The 26,293-nt window shown below is 38.8% G+C and overlaps 1 protein-coding gene and 1 pseudogene across 2 annotated transcripts in view; one reads left to right on the top strand and one right to left on the bottom strand.

The window, feature by feature from the left end:
* Nucleotides 1-26,293, top strand: part of LOC309797744 (centrosomal protein of 78 kDa-like) — a 30,575-nt pseudogene that overhangs the window by 959 nt on the left and 3,323 nt on the right. Inside the window, exons 3-10 of the transcript in view lie at nucleotides 520-629; nucleotides 5,198-5,372; nucleotides 7,605-7,718; nucleotides 9,710-9,772; nucleotides 12,809-12,840; nucleotides 12,932-13,042; nucleotides 15,700-15,830; nucleotides 25,108-25,185. The product of the transcript in view is annotated as a centrosomal protein of 78 kDa-like (transcript). The remainder of the gene's footprint in view (nucleotides 1-519; nucleotides 630-5,197; nucleotides 5,373-7,604; nucleotides 7,719-9,709; nucleotides 9,773-12,808; nucleotides 12,841-12,931; nucleotides 13,043-15,699; nucleotides 15,831-25,107; nucleotides 25,186-26,293) is intronic.
* Nucleotides 2,315-3,934, bottom strand: LOC309797742 (uncharacterized protein; the record flags this gene model as incomplete). Its single annotated transcript, XM_082646173.1, has 1 exon — nucleotides 2,315-3,934. Exon 1 carries the CDS (start codon nucleotides 3,740-3,742, stop codon nucleotides 2,315-2,317), a length of 1,428 nt encoding a protein of 475 aa, XP_082502299.1. The 5' UTR covers nucleotides 3,743-3,934.

Genomic DNA, 26,293 nt, shown 5'->3' on the forward strand with positions numbered 1-26,293 from the left:
TCTGGAGGGGTCAGGAAGCCTGCCTTTGAATTTGAGGGAACAGAGGGTTTGAGGTCCTCTCTCTTCTACTGCTCTAGTACACTGCATAGCAGCAGTATACTGGGTTTATAGTTGACGTTGAAATCGCTGATTGATCATTAAGATTGGGATGTATCTTTGGAAATGAAAATAGGAAGAATCGTATGCTTTTTCTTTTTTTTCTTTTTTTTCCTATATCTGAAAAAGTATGTAGTACTTTGCTGAGTGGTTGGGAATAACGTTTGCAGTATTCAGTGTATTCAGTTTTAGTATCTAAGTAGAATTAAACTGTTGCTGTAAACTGGAATAGCGCTTTGTTACTGACAAGTTTTAGAATGCATCTGTTCGTCAATTACCTGTTTGGGAAGATTGTAGTTAATGATTTTGAGAATGTGGCTATAAACCTCCAACTGACTCAAGAAAAGCAAATAAGTCAAGATTGACAAATGTATAGGCTCTTCATCTTATTGTGTGTGTGGGTTTTTTTTTTTTTCCTTTTAGTTATTTGTCAAGGTATAAAGAATTCTATCACACGTAAGACAAGTTAAGTAAACTTAACGGGGTGTGTTCTGACATGGCATGGAGCAGATCCCATGGCCTAGATCTTAAAGGTGATTTTATGTTTAAACTTTCATGAAAACATATGTGATTGAAGCACATTAATACATTGATACAGAGGGCAGTTAATTTTTGTCTTTTGTGTGTGTGTGTGTGGTACTGTTGTGGCCTCTCCCGTTGCGGAGCACAGGCTCTGGACGCGCAGGCTCAGCGGCCATGGCTCACGGGCCTAGCCGCTCTGCGGCATGTGGGATCTTCCCAGCCCGGGGCACAAACCCACGTCCCCTGCATTGGCAGGTGGACTCTCAACCACTGCGCCACCAGGAAAGCCCTAATTTTTGTCTTTTAATACATGTGAGCGCAGCTTTCATTTTGCTGAAAGAATATGACCAGTTTTCAGTTTGGGATTCTACCATTTAGTAAAGATAGTCCACTTAATTTTAGAAATAAGAGATTTAATATATAATACCTAATAATACTTTTATGTATGTTTTTTTACTGAAAACTTTTATTGTAATACTGTGAAGAAACTATGCCATTCTAGTCTTCAAGACTTAAATGAATCAAGTGTTTATTAGCTGTTGTAGTTTTTAAACTAATAAAAGTCAGTACATCAGCAATTTGTAAATACAGTTTTTAAAATAATGCCTTAACAACTTTACAGTGGTTATAATGACTGTATTTAGGCCTAAAGTTAGTTAATAATTTGACATGAAGGCTTTTTAATAGTTTGATGGTGCAGATCAGGGATAGGTAAACTCTGGCTGGTGGGCCAGATCCAGCCCGTCGCCTGGCTTTGTAAAGGAAGTTTTTCTGGAACAGAGTCGCACCCATTGTTTACATGGTAGTTGTGGCTCCTTTCACCCTACACCAGTGGGGCAGAGTAGTTGCAACAGAAACTGTATAGCCCACAAATCTGGAAATGTTTAAATTTAGATTTTAAAAATTGAAAACTTCTTTGAGCCTGTACAGGGCAAGTCCATTGACCCCTGAGGTAGAAAACAGTCAGGAACTTGGGTGCGGAAGCCAAATGGCCTAGGTTCAAATCTCCTTTCTCCCATTTCTTTTTTTTTTTTTTTTTTTGAAATTTACAATCAACCATTTTTTTATTTTATTTTATTTTTTTTTTCTTTTTGCTGTATGCGGGCCTCTCACTGTTGTGGCCTCTCCCGTTGCGGAGCACAGGCTCCGGACGCGCAGGCCCAGCGGCCATGGCTCACGGGCCCAGCCGCTCCGCGGCATATGGGATCCTCCCAGACCGGGGCACGAACCCGTATCCCCTGCATCAGCAGGCGGACTCTCAACCACTGCGCCACCAGGGAGGCCCCAATCAACCATTTTTAAGTATGCAGTTCAGTGACATTAAGTACATGCATAGTGTTGTGCTACCATCACCACCAGCCATCCACAGACTCTTTTAATCATGCAAAACTCTGTACCAATTAAACAGTAATTCTCCATTTCTCCCCCTTTCCCAGCACCTGACAACTACCATTCTTTTTGTCTCTATGAATTTAACTACTCTAGATACCTCATATAATTGGAATCATACAATATTTGTTCTTTTGTGACTGGCTTATTTCTCTTTACATAATGTCCTCAAGGTTCATCCATGTTGTATCATGTGACACAATTTCTTTACTTTTTAAGGCTGAATAATGTTCCATTGTATGTGTATACCACATTTTGTTTATCCATTCATCTGTTGATGGACACTTGGGTTGCTTTTGCATTTTGGCTATTGTGAATAATGCTGCCATGAGCATGACTGTGCAAATATCTCTTCGAGAGCCTGCTTCCAGTTCTGGTAGAAGTGATCTGTCAGCCACTTTTGGTAGAAGGATGGCCCACTGTAGACACCAGGAAAATTTTTTCGACCACAGCCATATCCGTAACTGGTAATTCCCATTTCAAAATATCGTTTACGTTCTGGTAAGTAGCACATTAATGGTCCACCACTATCACCCCTGCAAGTATCAAAAACTCCATCTTCATCACCTGCACAAAATGAAGTGTAAGGAATTATATCCCCATAGCTCTTGTCAGAATTACAAAAACTTCGAGAAATATAATGCACTTCTGCTTCGTGTAATTTTTTTGTAATATTACCTTCTTCTTTTGTTCTTCCCCATCCACTTATAAAACACTTCGTGTTTCGGTTCAGTCTTTGGAAAACACCAAAAGGTAGACAGATAGGCTGAATATAATCATTATATCTCACTGCTTTCTTTAAATGAAAAAGCGCAATATCATTTTCATAAGATTCCACATCGAAGTCTGGATGGATAATGATCGCTTTAACTTTCATCATCTTGGAGTGTGGCTGACGCCCATCTATGTTATTAGTTCCAATCACAGCTCTCCACATTACAGGATCTCTATTTTTCATCAACCTTATTTCTCTTTTCAGTTGGGGGTCATCTGTCTTAGTTGTCTGAGATGTAAGGGTTACGGGAGATGTCATCACCACGGTTTGTGGTAGCGAAGTAGCTGAAGGTGTGGTACGGATCTGATATGTCTGCATATCTCCTGATGCAGTTTGTACAACCACCTGGTTGCTGGGCACAAGTATTTGCTGTCCATCAGAGGTCTGTGCATACTGGAGAATTGTTGTACCTTGTTGAGTACTGCCTGAATTTGTCATGGTTAATGTCTGAAGCCCCTGTACTCCATCTGTGCCTGGACTGGCCAGCTGTAAGGCTCCATTTGGGGCAATGGCAATGTACTGTCCGGTGCTAGTCTGATAGATGGGAGTTGAAACAGACATAGAAGTGACAGCAGAAACTCCAGGATTTTCTCCGTCTCCTTTTCTGCCCCGTGTATCTTCAGAAGATAGGTCTTTCAAAATTTTTCTGTAAGATGGGCGCCGTGCTAGGATCCCGTGGGTTTTCTGTGAGGAGCCTATGCTGTCAGATGAGTCCTGAGACTCTTCACTTTCTGATAAAGATGATACCGTTTGCACGTGTGGTGGGTGAATTACAGAAGACTGAGCTGTCTGGATGACCCCCTGAACCTGTACTTGCTCTCCAGGAAGAGGTACAATTGTCACTGGCGCAGATCCTCTTAATGACATCTGTTGAGGAATATGAGAAATATGAGCTCCCTGAACTGTTGAACCAGACTGAGGTGCTGTCTCTGAAGCGTTATTCTTGTGAGAATCTTCCATAATCAACTGCGGTTCCTTTTTGCTTCAGGAGCTCTGTCCCCACTGCTCCCACACGTGTTTTCGGAGGCCAGCACCTGCTCGGGGTGTCAGGAGACCGCTCGGTGTGGGGCAGTTTTCTTCGGTTGGGGCGTCGCGCTCAGCCCTTACTTGCTGTGGCCTAGAGGTGTCGTCCTCTCCGGCCTTGATCCACGCCTGACCTGCCCGCCTCTTGTAGACAGAGTGAATTCCTTTCTCCCATTTCATAGCTAGTGACCATGGGCAAATCACTTAACCTCTACGCCTCATTATGAGGTTTAAATGCACTTATTTGTATAAATAGTGCCTGGCACATACTAAGCACTGTGTAAGTGATTGCTGTTGTTTCTGCTTGGAGCTTTAATAAGTTATTGTTAATAGAAAAATGACACTAATGATTTTCCTTTTAGAGTAACAAAGGCACTTTGAGTCTTTTACTTTTTCAGGAATGTAATAAGACTTTTTTCATTGACAGTCAGTGTTCCCTGTTACCAAAATTTACTTTATGAACATAAAGAATTGAATGTCTTCAAGACAGTAGTTTTGCTTAAATGTCAAACCATTATTTTCCCAAGGCACATCAAACTGGCTCTGCATAGTCCAGGCCTCTAAAGCTTGTGTGCACACCCAAGGTAGCATGTGAGATACATTTTGTAAATATAGTTTTTTAAATAATGCTTGAGACTTCCCTGGCGGTCCAGCAGTTAACACTATGTGCTCCCAATGTAGGGGGCTTGGGTTCGATCCCTGCTCAAGGAACTAGATCCCACGTGCCTGCCATAACTAAGAGCCCACATGCCACAACTAAAAGATCCGGCATGCTGCAACTAAAGACCCAGCACAGCCAAACAAACAAATAAATAAATACATAAATCTTTATAAAAAAATAAATAAAATAAAATAATGCCTTAGGAGTTAGGAAAAGAAAATATGAGAACATTTTTACCTTTGTATTATTTTTAAAAATCTGTGTAGTTTATCATGTACATAAATTCTATGTATGGAACTTTGTGTATATAATTTGTTAATAAATAAGATGCATATTAAAAAGTTTTCTTATGGTTTGCCCAGTGAGGTGTTTGGAGGCCATTGGAGGACAGGATGATGAAATATAGGGCCTCAGCAAAGATAGGATTTAGAACCAATTCCCTGACTTAGAAGATAAGGAAAATAATTCATAGACTGTAATTGAGTTGTCCAACTTTACATAAGTGTTCAGAAACAGGAAATGCAGTGGCTAGAATCTAATCACTGACCGAGCAGAATCTGGGTCACTGGACTCGTAAACCAGAAGTGACTGTTGAATTTCTCAGGTTGATGCTCCTGGCATATATGCTTGATCTGTGTGTGTGTGTAAATCTCTGACAGAATAAGCCATACTCAGGCACACCCTGTTTCCTTATTCAAGCATCTTAATTTCATCCCATTAAATCTTTGAAGTATCAGACTACCAGAAGGCATGAAGAAACCTGGGCTGAGAGTCTTCATTCCAGGAGACGTGATCTTGACTGCATGACTGGTTTGAGGCGCATCACTCTGAACTGCAACATGCTCATTGGTGACCTGGGTGCAAGTGCTTTGGCAGAATCTCTTAGTGAGGATTTATGGCTTAGAGGGAAATTCTAAAATTGAAAATACTGAATTTTTAATATGAAATATGCTTAGCTTTTGGCATGATACTATTGTGATAGGATTTTTTAAAGCCTCATTGTACTGATAGCTTTTATTTTGCTTTTAAACTTTCTCTAAGAGTTGCATATATCCTTTATAGAAAATACAGAGTAACAAGAGAACAATTACCTATAATTTTAATACCCAGATATAATCACCGTTCATTTTGACGTATATACTTTCAGTCTTTTTTTTTCTACAAATATATATGTACACTTAGGGATTACAAAAATAGAATTGTAGTATACCTGCTATTTCATATTCCTGCTTTTTTCACTTAATGATGTATCATGTAGTATTGTGTCGTATTGATGTCCCATAGTTTAATTGATTCTTTTTTTTTTTTTTTTTTTTTTTGCTGTACGCGGGCCTCTCACTGTTGTGGCCTCTCCCGTTGCGGAGCACAGGCTCCGGACGCACAGGCTCAGCGGCCATGGCTCACGGGCCCAGCCGCTCCGCGGCATATGGGATCCTCCCAGACCGGGGCACGAACCCGTATCCCCTGCATCGGCAGGCGGACTCTCAACCACTGCGCCACCAGGGAGGCCCTTAATCGATTCTTTGCAATTCTATTTAGACAGTTTGCTTTTCCCTGTCAGAAACAATGTGAATACGTTGTATATACATCTCTGTGTCCATCGGGATTACTTCTGTAAAATAAGGTACTACAAGTGGAATGACTAAGTGTGACCTATTTTTAAGACATTTGATACACATGGCCAAATTACCACCCAGAAAGGCTATGCCAATTTGTAGTCCACCCCAACAGTAGATGCGAAGCCTGCCTCTCACAAACACTGGCCTGTAGCACTTGTAAAAAAATGTAAAACTAAAAAAATGAGTACCTCTCCATTTTCTATGCAAGTGGGATTACTCCAAATTTTATAACTTTTTTCAATTAATTTAGTATGAGCATTTTAGCAAGTCAGTAAATTTGCATCTCCTGCATCATTTTTTGTGATTGTTCAGTATTCCATTATATGAATATGCCACAGTGCACATAGCTTATCCATTCTTGTATATAAGCTTTGCCCAGTTTTTCAGTTACAAATAGTACTCTGATATATATCCTTACCTATATCTCTGACTATTTCTTTTGGTTAAATTCTTAGAAAGAGAGTTGTTGGATCCAAAGGGTATAGACATTATTTAAAGGCTTTTCTTACAGAATCTTGGCTTCATCTGATAGGAGAATAACCACATTGTGTTTTATTTTGTATTCATTTGATTGACTGGTGAGGTTTACTGGCTGTTTGTATTAATTTGGCTATTTGGTTAATTATACCCTGTGTCCATTCTTCTGTAGTGAGAGCTTGTAAGGGTTGTATCATATCCTGTCAGATCCGTATGTCTGACTTGCTATTTCTGTGTGTCATGGGGGTGTTGAAAGACTCCAGTTATTTTAATGTGATGGTCCACACAACACTTAAACAAAAGACTCATGATAGTTTCCTTTCATGTAATATTTTTTAATCCCTGGGCTTTAGTGATGATCCCTTTGGTTTAAATGAGTAGGTTGTTCAGCCCCAGAACTACTAGAATTCATGATCCGTTTTTCTGGTTTTTGTCTGACCTTTTACTGCGAGGGTTCTTGACCATCATACTTTCATGATAGGTTTTTAGTATGTATTCTGTATTCACACATTGTTGAAAGTTTTTATTATTTGTATCCTCTTAGACTTGTCTTTTTTTCCTCTAAAACTAACAGTTATTACATTTCTTCTATTTTGTTTTCCCCTTTGAACTAGTTTCAAGTGTGATTTGGAGCTGAAGATCATGATCAGAAGAATGCAGTGCATTTCTGAGCTCCACCAGGTTTTGCTTGTGAGGTTTACACGCCCCTGCCGCCCTTGCTAATTATGAACTGAGATTCATTTTGTGATGCTTTTTGCTCATAGGTTATATACAGTTATTCTTCAGTTCTGTAATTGTAAAATATGTTGTCTGATTTATTGTTACTAAAGCCAGGGTTATCATTGCACATCCAAGAAGAGGTTTTTAAATTGGATTATGCATTATGTGTGTGCGTATATGTTTCTGTTTTTTTCCATACCCAAAATTACAAACCTGCCATGACTTGTCTTGTGCAGGACTCTTCCACACGTGAGAAAATGAGAGTTTTCTATATGTTAAATCTGTAGAGTTAGCAAGTGACCTTTTGTCTTTCATCGAAAAGCACTTGACCTGCAGCAGTGCGGCCTCACCAGTGAAGGAGCAAAGGCTTTCCTAAAGGCCCTTGAAACCAACAGAACTCTGCTCGTTCTGGATATAAGAAAAAATCTGCTTGTTGGTATGTGGTCACTTTTTTTAAATTGATAAACACATAGCAAAACAAAAAATTTGTTCAGGTATTGACAGTTTTTTAAAACTTAATGTGTTTAACTTTCCTCATCATATACAGTGGGCCCTTGAACAACGTGGGCTTAGGGGTGTCGACCCCTACGCAGTTGAAGATCTGGGTATAAGTTTATAGTCAGTGGTTCCACATGTGTGGATTCAACCAACCTTGGATCATGTAGGACGATAGTACATATGTATTGAAAACTATGCGTGTGTCAGTGGACCCGTGAGGTTCAAACCCATGTTGTTCAAGCTTCAACTGTACTTTTCTAGTGTTGCACTTCCCTTATGTTTTTAGCAGCTAAGGTACTAATTAAAGTGAATTATACTTGTCAATTTTTCTTATCTCTACTCTGAATAGAGGTGAACCTAGATAACTAAGCCTGCTTCCACCAAGAGCATTCTTTCTTTCCTGTGCAACCTCTGAATTCTTGCCAGGAGTACTTTATTCATTTGTCAGATTCACAAGTAATTTTGTAATCATCTTCTGTGTGCCAGAGACGGGTTTAGGGACTAGGGATAAAGCAGTGAACCAGACAGACAAAAGTCTTGCCCTCATGGAGCTTACATTCTAGTGAAGGAGATCAGATAGAAATGAGTAAATAGATAAGTCATATAATTTTAGAGAGTAGGAAGTGCAAAACTATCTTAATGTAAGGAGAGTGAGGGAGAGCAGGTAGGACTCCATTGGATAGATTTGTTAGGGGACAGCTTCACTGGAGAAGTGGCATTTGAACGGAGACCTGAATGAAGAGAGGAGCAAGCCATGGAAGATGTGGAGTAAGCACATTCCAGGACAAGGAGGCAATGAGTATGTAGGCATGTAGGTGGGTGGAGTATTTAAGGAAAAGCAAGGAGACCAATCTGGGCAGAGTACCGAGTGAAGAAGAGTGTGGTATGACATGAGGTCAAGGAGCTAGCCAGGGGTCTGCTCTTGTAAAGTCTTGAAGGCCAGAGTAAAGATGTGGATTATTCTAAATGAGTAGAGGGGTTTGAACTGGAAAAAGGCATGATGCAAATCGTATCTGAATAAGGTGACCTGGTATAGAGAAGGGACTTGGGAGGATAAAGAAGAGGAACAGGGGGCTTTCCTGGTGGCGCAGTGGTTGAGAATCCGCCTGCCGATGCATGGGACGCGGGTTCGTGCCCCGGTCCGGGAAGATCCCACGTGCCGCGGAACGGCTAGGCCCGTGAGCCATGGCCGCTGAGCCTGCGCTTCCGGAGCCTGTGCTCCGCAACGGGAGAGACCACAACAGTGAGAGGCCCGTGTACCTCAAAAAAAAAAAAAAAAAAAAAAAAAAAGAGGAACAGGGTGACCAGTTAGGAGACTATCACAGTGCTCCAAATAAGAGATGTTTATGGCCTAGGTTAGGTTGGAAGTTTGCAGCAAGTGAAAAGTGGTTGAATTCAGGTTGTGTTTTGAGGGTGTAGCTATCAAGACCTGCAGATAGATGTGAGGTATGAAAGAAATAGTAACAAGGAGACAAGTCGTTGATGATTATGTGTGCAACTGGGTAGTATCCCTTAGAAGAAGGGGGCTGATGGGAGGAGCAGCTTTTGAGGGAATATCAGGACTTGGTTTGTTATCTTGGATGCCCTGGTTTGATATCTTAGATGCTCTTTAGGTATCTAAGCGTCTGGACGGTGCTCAGACTGTACTTTGTATCCAAAGGTATCCAAAGCCACTTTAGATGCAAAATGTTTCAAGTTGACCTTTGCTGCTGCCAAAATAGTAGCCACTGTGGGCAGTCTGCAAGATGGCATCTTAGGTTTCTGAGGAAGAAATTAGAATACACAAGGGGAAATAAGTGTATAATTATATAATGTAGATTTCATATTTAAATGTATGGGAAAAGCAATAATTAGTTGGCTTTTGGTTTTAAATGGAAATAGCCACTCACTGGAAAATAATTACTCTAATTTCAATTCATTTTACTTTAGATCATTCTGTGATGAAAACAGTTACCAAAAAAGTTCTCCAGATGGAAGGAGTGCCAAGTCAGAGTTATATAACATGTTTCAGTTCTCTCGGAAGAATTTCTCTTTAATGGCTTGGTTTTCTTTCTTTCTTAAAAGAAAATTATCAAGGTACTTTCTGCCATCTTAAAACTAAGATTTTAGTCAAATCAAATGGCTTTTCTGTTTTTGAAAATGTTGTGTGATGCTTTAATTTAGGTTCCCAGATATGCAGATTGAAAACCTTTTAACTTTTTATTTTCTGTAACATATTGTCGTTAGTCACAAATAGTCTTTTTTTTTTGGTGATAAGAATGAATAGCAGGAGCAGCATTTGTGAAACCAAATCTAATATGAAACTGTTTCTTGTGAGTAAATTTGAATTTTGAAACAGCAAAACAATAAGGTTTAATAAAAAGCAAAATAAATTTTTTATTTTTATGATCTGCCAATTTCCCAGAAAGAGTTTTGTGGTGACTTTAGTTATATACCAGATACATTAAAATCACCAGTGGACAGCACATCTTTTATTCAGGTGCCCTCTGAAAGTTTTAAAAATTTGTTGACTTCATATCACAGAACGGTCCACTTTAAAATGGTTAAAATTATAAATTTTCTGTTTTGTGTAGTCTACCACAATTTTAAAAAAATGTGTTGTTTGAAGATTTTTGAGTTGTATAAAGGTATTGTATTAGCATAAAAATGAAAAATTTAAAAGACCACCTCTAATCCCATTATCCTATCAAGCAATATTTACATTTTAATTTTCTCTTCCTGCTGTCTATAAACATAATTCCACATAGCTTCAATATAATTTGCCATTCTTTTCATACTAAATTTAAATTCTGTGATTCATAGTTATACTTTTTAACATTGCATTCACAAGGTTTCATTGAGTAGGTCAATTTCTTAAATTGGTGAAAAATTGGAAATAACCTCAAATAAACTATTGTAAACATCTTCATAAATACAGCTTTTTTTTTTATACTTCAAGTTGTATGTTTTTGATTCTCTATTAACTTGCTTGGACAATAGTGTATTAAATAAGTTGTTAAGAGTGTTTATGAAGTCAAAAAACTTATGATCGTCTGCCAATTGTTATTTCAAGAAAGTGATATTTTAATCATCAAATAGTACATTCAAAGAAGTTAAGATTTGTGATATCACACTAATTAGATATTATTATTAAAAATGTATATCCTATGTAAAGCATTCTTAAAATAGCTACATTGACTTTTGCTATGATATTAGAAATGGAAAGATATATAAATAAAACGTGTATATGTAAAACATATTAGGAATTCTGTAAAATTAGTACAGAATAATAGAGCATCATGGAATGAGAACAGTTAAACATTTTTTTTTAGTTAGCATGATTAAACAAAGTGGAAATGTAACTGAAGTATACAAGCTCATTGAGCTCTTTTAAGAGTAATTTTATTTCTTGGGCTTTTTTTTGTATTTGCCTCAGTTATTTGGAGACATAGAGGTAAGCCAAATCAGTATCTGGGTATATACCTAGATCCAGGTGAGTATAGGAGTGAAATAATGGTGTGAATTGTGTCACATTTGTATTGTACTTATGTATGCCTAATAAAAGATGGGAACTTTTATTAGAAATTTTTTAATCTCCTAACAAGAAAAGTGTAATTTAAAAAAATTTTAATACAAATGTATTTGCATTAGTTTCTGAAAGTAAAGGAAGGGTATACACATACAAACCGTATGCATACAAACATTTTTTTTGATGGCAATGAAGTTAAAAAACACAATAAAATAGCACAAAATGAACTGAGCTCCTATATATTTTTAAGAGGCATGTAAATCACACAGGATCGTGTGGTGATTATCAATAAGCTACACTCTATGAAATATTTGTCCTATATTACCACATACACTCCATTTTACCCTGCATCCTAATGCTGCTAAAATATAGTAGAAAGCAGCAGCATAGCACAGGGAGATCAGCTTGGTGCTTTGCGATGACCTAGAGGGGTGGGATAGGGAGGGTGGGAGGGAGGCTCAAGAGGGTGGGATATGGGGACATGTGTATGCATATATGGCTGATTCGCTTTGTTGTGTAACAGAAACTAACACAGAATTGTGAAGCAATTATACTCCAATCAAGATCTATTAAAATAAATAAATAAAATAAAATATAGTAGCTTTGAAGGATAAATATAACCATTTTAACCTATGATGTTTGTTTTCAGTAAATTCAAATTAAATATTTAAATGTGAATTTTAATATATGGCTTGTTCTAAGTAAAATATTAACACATAGGTCTAGTTTCTGCAACCAAATGTTTCATATAAAGATACTTGCCTCTTTACTACTGAAATATAGGGTAAGTCTCCACATTTCACTCTTTCATCCAGTGGGTTTTATTTGGTTTTTTTGTGTTTTCTATATGAAATCAAAGGAGCAGTGAAGTTTGACAGGCTTATAGGAAGGTAAAATTGACTCACCTACCCCCCAGCAACTTGCAGCCTTATAACTTGTATTGTTTTTACATAGAAAAATTCATCTTAAATTTAACTTTTGGTCTACTTCTGAAGATTCTGTTTGGCAGAAGTCATGGGTATATCTGTGTTTCTGTGTCCTTGAGATTCAGAAATGCCAAAGGTGTTCTACGATTCAGGAAACTTGAGTGTTTCTGCATGATACATAAAATGTATCATACTTTGGGATCTTTTTTTAAACTTTATTTTTGCATTTCTGCACATGTCAATACTTTTGTTTTAGTTAAAATAACTTGTTACTGTAGAGAACTTATATTTTTTAAAAATGCTGGCTTAGGGCTTCCCTGGTGGCGCAGTGGTTGAGAGTCCGCCTGCTGATGCAGGGGACACGGGTTCGTGCCCTGGTCTGGGAAGATCCCACATGCCGCGGAGCGGCTGGGCCCGTGAGCCATGGCCGCTGAGCCTGCGCGTCCGGAGCCTGTGCTCCGCAACGGGAGAGGCCACAACAGTGAGAAGCCCGCGTACCGCAAAAAAAAAAAAAAAAAAAAAAAAATGCTGGCTTATGTAAAACCTTTGTACAAAACCGATCCTCTTTTTAATGGGCTTGGCATCATTGTCAAGTGCCTTTTTGATTCCTTTCGACGTGTGCACGTGTGACAGTTGCTCTGTAGACCTTTGGTGCATCTTGATTCCTTGTTTTCATGCTTTGTCAAACGTAGTCTTGGCCGCAAAGAAGCCTGTAAGTAATGGAAGGAAACACTCTGCTGGTAAAGAATGCTACCCTCCTGAAGCGCTACCACCTGGAGTGTCTGGTTTCCGGCCATTGTGTCCTGCAGAAAGTGCAAAAAGCAACAGGTAAGCTGTTTGCATTCCCTGTCTTTTTCAGTCATTTAGAGTTCTTTATTTTGGAACTTGTATTATGTGGGTGGTCTCTGGTGCTTTGTGTAGAGGAAAAAAGGTAACTCACACATGGCTTGGCTTCTGCCTAATGAGCCCTCTAAGGAAGAAAAATTAAAAGTAATTGGGAGTTTCAAGTTGTTTCTCAAGTGTCACAACAGAGGTAACTCCGTGGGAGTCTTGAGGAGACTAAAATGATCACCAATTGTGCATGTGAGAAAAGTTTGATTAAAGGCAGGTGTAGTTGAGCGAAGCCCTACAGCACAGAAGTAGGAATTTGGATACGTACGAATGGGAAAAAAGACATTTTAGGCATGGGAAATAGTTTAATGCAGAATGGATGAAAAATATGCATTAGAGCTATTCTAAAGGAACTGGCTTATTAACTCAGTAAATCAGATTTAGTGAGTCAAACTAGCATTACCTGATTTCTTATCCAGGGGATAGCTGTTCATAGTAATTTTTGTCCCAGAACAGTAAATAAAATGGTTGAATTATAGCTTTAGGCTTGCTAAGTGAAATAGATGGCTCTAGATGATCTTCAGGTGACTTACTTGGTAGTAATCAGGAAATTGGGGATTAACAATTGCTTAAGAAAACAAAGAGAATTGATTTTAAATAGTACTTGAAGTAGTTACTGTGTAAAATATCTGTTCAGTTGCTCATGTTAAATGGATGTTTCTACTCCCCACTGGACAACCGACTACTTTTTTGCAAATGGTAATGTGAATTGCTGTTGCATAAACTATAGTGCTGAATCGCCAGTGTTTGCACTTGAGTTTCACAGCTCTGTGGTTTCCTGTCTTCTTCCTGAGACACTTAATCGCAGGTCCATCCTCGTCACACAGGGGGGTAAATTAGAGAACGATTAATATCACCATTTAAAGAAGAGAGACTGAAATCTCAACCATCCTGAACATAGGAGCTGAAGGGGCCTCTCAGCAGTTCAGAGAGTGATTACCAAGCCAGTAGGCTGAATTCTGTTGTGTTTTCTCCGTAGCAGAGCCCTCCAGGTCCTTGTTTTGAGCTTATTTATTTTTATACACAATTCTGTATGGATACTGTTCATACTACTAAATAGTTGTATTAACTGGGTTTAACTGGTGATGTATTTACATGAAGATCTAACTTCGTTTTGTTGCTATCTTTTTAGGGGCTTTCCATTCATCAAAGCTGGTGATGTATGTAATCAGTTGGTGGTGTGTAGCTATCATATTTATGATATATAGGGCTTGAATTGGGAAAGGTGGATGGTCATTCTTCTTGCTTTTTAAACTGACAGAGCCTTACAAGAAGCATTTCCCTCTCTGAAATAAATCCATGTAAAACATGTTTGGTCGCTCTCCCAATGCAACTGTGTAGTTGTGTGGATTTGGCACACAACGGGCAGCCTTGTGGCTATGTCTGTAAACAAGGAAGCCTGTTTTCCAGTCCGCAAATCAGCTGTTACCCAGTGAAACGAACTTGACTGCCATTTCTGACCCCTCACATGGAGCTGTCATACTCAAGAATATTCGCATGTTTTCAAGAAACGTTGTTTGAGGGCTATATGTACAAATTCCTGATCTGAAAGCCAATATAAAGCAACACCTCCCAAACCTCTGCTCTCTCACCAAGGCCACACACGTTCCCTCGCTTATGGCCTCGTGGCAAGTGAATACTGTCAGTATCAGATTCTCCTTCCCAGTGGTCTTGGGAGACTGCCTAGTTGCTCTGTGAAAGGCACCACTGCTGAGGTTGAGAGAAGAGCATCTTGGGTGTCAGTCCTGGCCTTGCGTTCCCGGAGAGAGGGGTGTGCACCTCGTTCTCCTGTTAGGGTTTTCCTAGGCTGCAGGGTTTGCTGCTTGTTGTCAACATGATGTCCTAGTGACTTGTCCTCTGCGTGGTTATATAATCCCAGCACAGCTCTTTATGATCTGTAGACTTTTATGGGGTTGTGGCCAGGTCAGTTTTAAATGTTTGGAAATGTCCTCTTGAACAACACTGCAGTGGCAGTGAAGCTTGCTGGGAGAATTGTTGCCCTAGTTTTGGCTTAAGGGTGGTGAGAAGATGAAGTTTTTGATGGGTCAGTTTTAGTTGTGTGTGTGTATGTGATTTATCTTTTAAAATTCTAATGTCTATTATTCACAGCTTAGATATGTTGACTTTCTGATTATTCATCAGTCCCTTTACTGATGTATTTTCCTCTGAAAAACTACATTTTCTTCCAGACGGTTTTTGTCTGATGGTGAAGAATAAATTTTTCATTTGCAGTATAAAGTTGATCTGAGAAGAAATGTTTACCTTGGATCTTCACTTGGCTTCTGTGGAAGAAACTTAATAAAATAGTATGGGCAATTCCCATTACTAATCCTAACCACGTACAACAGAGGTCTGTACAGTAACATAGCAAAAATAAGTTCCTGTACTTTTACTTAGTCATTGCCTGTTTTACACTAAAGAGCAGTGAGAGACATTTATAAATAATGATACCTCAGATCACTTTTGTTAAATGCCCTTTAATATTTGGATATTTGGTATCTGGCTTGTGTTGTCTTTTATACAATCTTGTCTTCTTTCTTTGCACTTTAGTGTAACAACTCTGTGGTTTCCTATCTTCTTCTTGTGACACTCAGGTCCATCAGAATTTCCTGTGACTGTGACAGTAGAGAGTCCTTCCTCCTCAGAAATCGAAGAGGTCGACGATTCCTCAGAACGTGTTCAGGAGGAGCCAGAGAAAATCCGTTTGAAACAAGAAGCATTGCAGGTACAAAGTTATCACTTTAAAGCTATAGAGAAGATTATTTTTCAAACGGAAGGCTGATTGCAACACAGCACAGCTTGTGTGAGGGTTCTGTTTTCTCCTCCCACCTGCATTGTATCCCCTTGAATGGTTCCTTAAGCTTAGACCAAGGTGAATGGTGGACATTTGAACTCTAAGAAACGAAAATCAAAACATGTCGTTAGTAATATATTTTCCTTTCCTTAGAACCTTAGTATATTAGATTTAGGGTGAACCTTAGTGATCATAAGATAAGGAAATTGAGTTCTGAATGAATACAGTCAGCTGATTCACTGCTCTTGTTTTACAGATGAGAAAATGGACAGTTCTAGTTGAACTCTCTTTTTATAAGAGGAAAATATGGCCTCATTTTAAATAAAAATAAAGTTGAAAAAAGTTTTGATGTTGATATTCTCCTTTCCTAAAATCAAAAATATCAAGAAGCTACGTTCTATTACCAAATAAACCTGACCTCTAATGTCATTCCATACTTTTGTTTGTATGGACAGAAAAGAAAAATTGATTTTTATAAGAAATTTTTGCACCTCAAAGTTAATATATTTATTTTATTTCAACCTTAATGCAGAGCTGAACATTTCTAGTAAATAAAGGAACACCATTTCGGGGGGACCTTGTCTTTGTGCTACAAAGTCCACGTTTAATTTTTTAAAATTATTTAATATGATTTTCTCTTCATATGAAACATGACACTTGACAGGTTTCAGAACTAATTATCCCATTATTGTAGGACTACGGGAATTACTCTTTGATTTTGAAAAGAGTTAGTTTTTTATTTTTTAATTAAAATTAATGATAATATAGAGAAATTTTAAGAAAAGAACTTAGAAAATTATGAAATGTTAGAGTAGGAGAAATCTATAGTTCATGTAGAGTTACTCCCTTTCGTTTTATAAATGAGCACCTACAATTTGTAGAACGTAAGTGGTTTATTAGTAAATGGCAGAGTATGACAAGACCCTAGAGCATCTAACCCGCATTCCTTGTCCTTTTAGTTGTGGTGTATTCATTTCCTTCACGAATAGACCACGAGATTGTATTTGTAAAAGCAGTAATAGACAGTGGGGAAGTCCAAGAAGTTTAAACACTGGGACCACAGAATAGCAGATTCAGAATACACTGAGAACCCTTTTAGCTCTTCTCTGTTTTGACAAGACACTACAATGATGGTATCAAAGTGTTTAAGTATATATGCCCACAACAATCAAGAGATTTCAACATAGTTTTGAAAGAGAGAAGACAGGTGGAAGAGTGTGAAACTGAAGCAGTAGAACAGAGGAAAAGCATCACCTAGAATATGCACAGGGACCACGTGCAACTGAGGAGGATTCTGACCCCACCTGCAGAAGTAGCTCCGTGCTTTGATGCGCATGTAGGAGAGAGTGTGGAGTTAGTTAAAAGTGTGACTGAAATAGGGGAGCTCATTGAAGGGTTGTGTTTCGAGGAGTGGACTCCCAGCCCCGCCCTCACCCTCCTGAAATGAGATGATTTCATTTTGAAAACAGTGAAACTGGCGAGAACTGGGGCAGCTAGTGTGAGTTTTTACACGCTAGAAAATTGTGTTTGGGGGAGATCCTATTACAGTTACTGCCCGCTTCTTCCTGCATAAGAAGCCTATCAATCGTTGACTTCAGGGAGCTTTCTGCGCTCATTCTTAAATAGAAAATAACTGTCATTTGCCTGTTAGTTGAGTAAAGCTTACAACATGAGAGAGGGGGAAAAAGAGTGAAAGCATATCCTAGTAGGACCAGGGACAATTTAGGGAACAGAATAATTTAAGAAAAAACCCTAATTAGTATCCTGAGAGAGGTTTAAAAAGAGCTAGCAACTATAAAATAAGACTAGGGTATTAATGAAAAGGAGAATGGTCAGAAAGCAAAAGAGTTCTCCTGGAAATGAAAATATGGTTGCTGAAATAAATTCAGTAGGAATTTAAAAAATTTCTCAGTATATAAAAAAGAAAGACACAATGGAAAATGTGATAGAAATATGTTAGAGAGGCTGCATCTGGGAGATCCCACATGTTACTATTAGAAACTCCAGACCCAGAAAAAAAATGGAGGGAAGCTGTCAAAGGGCAACAAAATTCCCCACAGCTGAAAGTAGACATCAGGCCTCAGATTGAAAATAGTTATGCAAGATGAGCAAGAATAGACTCATACCTAGGCACCCTTCCTTGTGAAACTTTCAAATACTGAAAAAATAAATTAAAATAGAATAAAATACTGAGAGGATACATCCATTCCAGAGAGAAAAATACTGGTCACCTAAAAAAAAAGGTTAAAATCTGACTTTATCATACTTGTCATGAGCACCATGGATCCTGGAAGGCATTAGAAAGATACCTCCAAAGTTTTTCAGGCACATAATTTTCACCCTAGGGGTTTGTATCCAGCCAAACTATCAGTCATACGTGGAGGCTGAAGAAGATATTTTGTACCCAAAGAAATTTGAAAAATTGACTTCCTGTGCTACACCTTAAGCTATTTATAGAAATAATCCAGCAAAATGAGGCAATAAACCAAGAAAGAAGGTAATAGGGGATTCAGTGCAGATTGCAGCTAGTCTAGAATGGAGAGGCTTCTATTGATTGTGTGATTGAGAGCTTCGAAACACCTTGAGGCATATCGTACTTACTAGGTGTTAGGCACTGTTGGAAGGGAGGAGGGAGAGGAAGAGGAGAAGGAACTTGAACTCCAGAGGAGAAAAGGCTCTACGGACATAAACCTGAAGCACACTAGACTATGGTTGATTTTTAACCTACTATTGGTGAGGAAGGGAAGAATCCACTTCAGCTTGACACTATAGATGTCCCCCTTTTCAGTGACACACAGGGGTAATGACCACCTATCTAATTTGTTGTCCAAACCGGAACTTGTCCAAACTCCTTACACTTCAACAGTGTAAGGAGGCACTCTAATGCTGTAACATCAGGACAACAGGTATAAACTGGAACAGCCCAAGGCGGCTTGGGGTATGTGGTCACCCTGCACAAGGGCAGTGACACTGGCACAGTATGGAACGAGGTGTAGTCTATACACAGAGACACAGTACATCTGCAGTGGGCAATATTAATTTCATTGTAATAATGGCAATACTGTCTTGGTTTGCAGCTTTTATTGTCAACGTGCATGTAATCACAAATAACTAAAGTAAACTATACTTAGTATGTGTTAGTATTAACTTGGTATGTACTGAAATGTATTGTGTACTGGTATGTACTTAGTATATATTAGGCTCTAAGTGTTTTTGCATATATTAACTCATTTAATCCTCTGAATAGCCTTATGAGGTTGGTGCTAATATCATTCCTACTTTTGAGAACAGGAAGCTAAGACAGGGAAGGAACTTGCCCAGGCTGTACCTAATTTAAGGTTGGATCGAGGCTTTGAGTTTAGGCTCTCTGCCTGTTCTCTTAAACCTTACTCCGTACTGACTCTCAAATAACAGAAGAATTAACTGCACATAGAATAGAATATAAATTTCAACTTTGACAATGTAAGAGCTAGGTTTGGAAGGTAGACAGGAGGTAGAAAAAAGGGAAGATGGTATGAATGACCTTATTTTACAAAACGTGACGTTGAGAGAGTTTCTAGTTGATCAACAATGTAGGTTTTTAAGTATATCACTACATGTCAAAGAGATCATGAGCAGTGGAATAACTCATGATGACATAACTTTACTGAGCAGTGTGGACATAGGAAAGAATGTAGAGGAACTAAACCCTTACTTGTTAGTAATTCAGAAAGTGAACAGATAATGCCTCCAATTTAGTGAGAAAATAGTCATGTGAGAGTATTACTTGGAAATGCAGAAGAATTCAAAATGACAATAGTTGGATCTCCCAGGTGGCGCAGTGGTTAAGAAACTGCCTGCCAAGGCAGGGGACATGGGTTCGAGCCCTGGTCTGGGAAGATCCCACATGCCACGGAGCAGCGAAGCCCATGCACCAGAACTACGGAGCCTGTGCTCTAGAGCCCGTGAGCCACAACTACTGAAGCCTGCGCACCTAGATCCTGTGCTTCATAACAAGAGAAGCCACCGCAATGAAGAGTAGCCCCCACTCGCCGCAACTAGAGAAAACCTGCACGCAGCAACGAAGACCCAATACAGCCAAAAGTAAATAATAATAATAAAATAATAAAAAATAACAATATTTGACGTAAACCTCATAAAAAAGGAAATCCATACAGCCAGTAAACAGAGAAAAGTGTACAACTTCATTAAGTAATAAGTGAAAAGTGAGTCAAAACCAAGGAAACTACATGTCAATCAGATTGACAAATACATAAATAAAAAGTCTGGTAGTATCAGGTATTGTAGGCCTGAAGTACTATGGGAATCATCTACCCTGTTTATACTGGAGTATAAATCGACACAACTACTTTGGAAAGCATTTAGCCCTCTCCATCAACTGAAGGTATATAAATAGCCTGTGAGCCAGCAGCCCTCACCCCCGCCCTGTGTAAATGCACCAGAATAACGGGCACAGCAGGATTCCTGTCCATGATTTGCATTAGCACAAACTGAAAACAAACCAAATGTCCATTAACAGTCAAAAATAAATGATGTGTATTTGTACAGTGGGAAAACTATCCAGCAATAAAATTGAATGAACTAGAGCTACAGGCAGCAATGTGGATGAATTTTTTAAACCAATGTTGAGAGAAAGAAATAAGATAGAAAAGACTTCATATACTATGATCCTGTACATAAAGTTAGATGTTGACACAACTAAGCTCTTTTGTTAGGGATGCATGCAGGTTAAAGGAAATGACTGTCAAGAAGTGAGGTTGGTGTTTAACCGGGAAGAGGGAAGGAGCTTGTGATGAGAAAAGGATATGGGGGGTTTTTGCGATGCTGACAAGTATCAATACTTTCAGATTCGAGTAGTGCTTATGTAAGTATTCTCTTTTTATTTGTCACATTCACAGTTTTGTTCTGTGCACTTCTCAGTATACATATCGTATTTTACAATTAAAAACTGCGTAGAGAATCGGTCGCTTCTTGAGTGCTGGATGTGGGAGTGGGATGAGACCGTTTCATTTTAAGCCCTTCACTACTGTTTGCATTCGCATGTTCATTCATTCAGCATTAATTGCACATATTCTATGTACCAAGCACTCTTCTAATTTTATATGTGTTTTAACTCATGTAATTCTCACAAGAGCTCTGTAATATGGGAGCTTATCTCCATTTTATAGATGAGGAAGTTGAGGCCTAGAGTTATAGAACTTGTCCAAGGTTATGTAGCTAATGGGTAGTGCCAGGCCCATTTGCCTCAGAGAATCTGAATATTTACAATATAATCTAAAAGAGAAATTTAATGACTAATTATAAGCAAAAAAATTGCACACTAAAGAAGATGACAAGTTTTCATCTATCCAGTTAGAGAAAAACACACAGTCTGTCTTTCACACTCGTACATCTTATATGTACGTGTGTGGCAGGGATTTTCCTTATTAAGCAATTATTTATTGACCGTCTACGTTGTGCTAGGCACAGGTGCTGGGGATAAACACTTAATAAAATACACCCCCTATCTTCAAATAACTTGCACTCTAAGTGAGGAAGTAAGCCAACAGTTATAGTAGAGGTTATATACCAAGTGATACATCGCTGATGGCAGTGTAAAATCTCAGAAATCTTTTGGAAAGAAGTCTGGAGATAGGTACCTCAGAGCCTTAAAAATGTTCATTTGCTTTGATCTCAAACTCATTTTTATGGATTTATTGTAAGAATATTATTCTCAATATGGAAAAAAGCCTTCATGCATAAAAACGGTTATTTTGTCTGATAATACTGAAAAGTTGGAAAGAATTTAAATGTGTAAAATGGTTAACCAGTAAACCCACTCAGTGGAATATTTTGTAGCCCACACAAAAAAATCAAGGTTATGAATCCCCTGATTATATGAGAAATGCTTGATTTCAATGTTAAATGGAGAAAAGTTGAACATAAAATTTGATATCCAATATGATGGGAGCTTTGTCCCAGAAAAATCACCCTAGCTGGTGTACAGAAGGGTGGAATGGAGAGCAGATGGCAGGAAGGAAAATTATTCCAAAGCCTTATCATTAGTCTTACTTAAGTAATAGAATATCAAGCAATTTTACTTTCTAACTTTTTTGGTTCCATATTTCCATGTAAGGGACATGAATTCTGAATACTTTGTAGGAGGAGGGTACACTTTTTCACAAAAATTGAACACTGTGTTCTAATTCCCTCCATTAGAGGGAGAAACTGTTGCATGTAATTGCACTTTGATGTGCTATTTAGAACCAGTCAGGAATTTTAATCTACCTTCCTCTGACCGTGCTGAGGGTTTTTTGTTTTTTTGTTTATTTGTTTAGAATTTCTTTGAAATCAGTTTTAGAAGATTGATTAAACCATTATATTAAAAGTAGAGGAATTTTGCAATTTTTTTCCCTTTTTCCCCATTGAAAACTTGACTGGCTTTAGTAATGAACCATTAAAGAATTTGAAGTTCTTAGACTCTCAATTTTTTAAACATGTTCTGAATATAAAAATATATGTTCATTGAGCAAATGTTTGAAAACAATGAACTTCTTGAAGGAAATAAAAGCCACCTCTGCATGTACACACACCTAATCTGCTCTTTTGTCTTAAAAAAGTATCCGAAATATTTTGCCATGTCACTAACTACTCTTCTACATCAGAGAATTTGATTAAGCTTATGCATCATCTCCCAGGAAAAACGCACAGATATATTTTGAATGTAGCACTCCTGAAGCCCATTCATGAACTCTGGTTGAGACCTCTTGTCATTCTTAGTGGCTTCATAGCGCATTCCTTCAGACGATGAGCTGTTTTTATTTAAACCAGTCCCAATTCGGAGGCTCTTAGCTTTCTTCTAGGGTTTGGTTATCAACAGTCTTATGACATCATGTTGGTAGATAAATCTTTGCCCACATCTTTGATTTCCTTAGGGTAAACTCCTGATGTAGGATTGTTGTTAGGTACCAAAAGCTACTGTCCAGACAGTGATACCAGCTCCTCTCCCAATGATGGCAGGTAATAGAGTTCCTCATTCTTTAAGTGATTGTTCAAAGCAGTTAACATGTATAAATATACCTTACTGTTTTCATAAGTATAGGTATTATGATTGTTTATCACTGCATAAGAAACCACCCCAAAACAGTGGCCTAAAACAATGACAATCATTTATTTTGCTCACGAACCTGGAGGTTGAGTAGAATATTAATTCTTTTACTACACTCTTACTGACTGAAAACAATACCTATTTGACTAGCTCAGAGTTCTGTAGGTCAGAAGTCCAGGCACAGCGTGACTGGGCTTCCTGCTCAGATACACATGGGAACATGTGGGTTCCCTCCTGAGAGTGTTAAAGCACGTGAAATTTAAGTGTAAGATATTGAGCCCCAAACGTTGGATGTTCACCATAGTTTGTGTGGGCCACAGAGCTGAAATCAAGATGTCAGTCTGGCTGTGTTAGCGTCCAGAGGCTCTGGGAAAGAATGCCTACAGGCTTCTTCCGGCTTGTTGGCATAATTCAGATTCTGCAGTTGCAGGACAGAGGTCCCCATTTCCTTGCTGGCTGTCAGTCGGGGGAGAGTTTCAGCTCCTAGAGGCCTCTCGCTTGCCTTCCCTGCCGCAGCATTGGACCTCTTCAGAGCCAGCAATGGAGAGTCTCCCTCTTGTCCCTTTTGTACTTCAATTCAGGAAGAGTTCAGGTCCTTTTCATGGGGTGCCTGAGTAGGCCACATCCACCTAAAATAATCTCCCTATCTTAAAAGATCAACTGATGTTGAACCTTAATTCCATGGGCAAAATCCCTTCACTACAGCACCTACATTTAGAGTTTGATTGGATAAGTGGAAGGTTTGTGTACTTCAGTAAGTGGTCATCTTGGGGGCTCTGTCAGAATTCTGCCTATTGCAAGCAGTGTCCCCACTTCCAGGACCGAAGTGTCTTAGTTCCTAAAACTCCTAAGATAGTTTATCAGTGTTCATTTTTTTTTTTTTTTTTTTTTTTTTTTTTTTTTTTTTTTTTTTTTTTTTTGCGGTATGCGGGCCTCTCACTGTTGTGGCCTCTCCCGTTGCGGAGCACAGGCTCCGGACGCGCAGGCCCAGCGGCCATGGCTCACGGGCCCAGCCGCTCCGCGGCACATGGGATCCTCCCAGACCGGGGCACGAACCCGCATCCCCTGCATCGGCAGGCGGACTCCCAACCACTGCGCCACCAGGGAGGCCCTATCAGTGTTCATTTTATTTCAGTGACCTTGGTGAAGGGAAGACTACCACCTCCGTGAGCAGGAATGGCAGCCAGCTTCCTGAGTCCACAGTGTGGCTCTGCTACTTAGTGGTGTGACCTTGGCTGTGCTGCTCTACTTACTCTACTTCTCTGCCTCTGTTTCCCTCATCTGTAAAATAACATGGAGTTAGTGATCGTTCTTTCCTCGTAGGGTTGTTTGTTTTATAAATTTATTTTTGGCCGCATTGGGTCTTCGTTGCTGCTCGCCAGCTTTCTCCAGTTGCGTCGAGCGGGGGGCTACTCTTCGTTGCGGTGCGGTGGCTTCTCTTATTGCGGAGCACAGGCTCTAGGCGCGCAGGCTTCAGGAGTTGTGGCACGTGGGTTCTAGAGCGTAGGCTCAGTAGTCGTGACGCACAGGCTTAGTTGCTCTGCGGCATGTGGGTTCTTCCTGGACTAGGGCTCGAACCCGTGTCCCCTGCACTGGCAGGCGGATTCTTAACCACTGTGCCAGTAGGGAAGCCCCCTCTTAGGGTTTTGATGATTCAATTATTTAATACCCAGGGAACTCCAGGAACAGTGCTTGACTGTAAATTGCTTTAAAAGTGGTTACTTTTTTAAAACATGCTTTTGAATCTGCAATTATGCAATTCAGGTATGCTAAGCAGGTTCGTTAATAGGACTTCCTGCTATAAAGAGACCCACAAATAAAAATAGAATTTTTCTTTCTTGGTCGTAACTTCTTATTTCTGACTTACTATGTTATATGCATATGCCTTTTATGGTGGGCTGCCACAAATTTATGTTGGAAAGAGTGGAATTTAAATAAATCTTTGCAAATTTGATAGATTTTGATCATTCATTTCACTGGCATGGTATGATATGACCAGTAGCAGACTAAAATCTGAGTTCACTTCTGGCTCTGCCCCTAAATCCTGATGAGACCAATAGCTGGAAAGGCTTTTGGATATTATACTATGAATTAGTTATAATATTGACTCTGTTTGCTTAGGAAACCCTGGAGCAGTGCCTAAAGCAGTTAAAGGAGGAAAGAGTAATAAGACTGAAGGCTGATAGACGAGTCAGTGAGGTAAACACGTTTCATCTGCTTTTGAGAGTGTTTTGGTTTTATTTCGATTTGATTTTAAGCCATATACACATATTTTGTAAGCTTTAGAACTGTAATATGTTGCAAATTGGTGGTATCATATGGACTTTTGCATGTACTGGTATTTAGTGATCATATGATCTATATTCCAGAAAGCATGTTTTTAAAGATGTGAAAATCTGGTTTTGTGTATGTGTGTGTGTTTGTGTGTGCTTTTATATGACATTAGCTTATTTCCTGTTCATGATTCTTTGATTCAAGAAGGCACCTTCTGTGCATGTATTGTATATACAGTAACATAAAAGACATGATGAGACTCTCCTGGCAATGAATTAGGAAAGTGAATCATTGAAATAAATTTAAGATATTGGAAAACTTCTAAGAATGCAATGAAAGATAAAAATATATACTATGAGAATTACATTAGGTAATGTGCATGAAAGCAGGGCATAATCTAAAAAGTTCTATCTAAATATCATTTATCACAGGGTGAGTGTAGGGAGGAATTTTTGAAAGTGCATCCATTGGATTGGCAGACACTCATTCAATAAATGTTGAGCACCTGCTCATGTAAGGCAAAAGGGGCATCATGAACATTAACGGCCTTTCTGAGAAATACGAGAGTTGAGCTTACAGGGGGTTTTAAGTGCGTAGATGATGAGCAGAAGGGGAAGAGTGCACGGGGGTGAATATGTTGAAGAAGCCAAAGAAAATATTGGTGATCGTACATTTAATAAATCGGGTTGGGTATGATTTAGGACTTTTAAACGTAAGCATTAGATATTTTACTCACTAAAGTTAATTCTTAACATTCAGCAGAGTTGTAATATGTTTTGTTCAAATCAGATTCTATAACTCACTTTCTAATTTAAGGGAAACTTAAAGCAGGTCATTTTCTAATGTGGAATGAGGCTCCATTATGAATTGAACCAGTTAGAAATGTGATCTTTTGTGAAAGATCATTAATAAAACGGTAGCTTGGGTTTATTTATATACCACCTAAGTGTTATATAGGAAACTTTGTTGGGTGCCTGTGAGTTTTGGTTATTATGTGATAAGGTCTCTGTCTTTACTGGCGGAGGGTTACATT

The sequence above is a fragment of the Mesoplodon mirus genome, assembly GCF_964341445.2.
Source record: "Mesoplodon mirus genome assembly, contig: HAP1_SCAFFOLD_935, whole genome shotgun sequence".
Lineage (NCBI taxonomy): Eukaryota > Metazoa > Chordata > Mammalia > Artiodactyla > Ziphiidae > Mesoplodon > Mesoplodon mirus.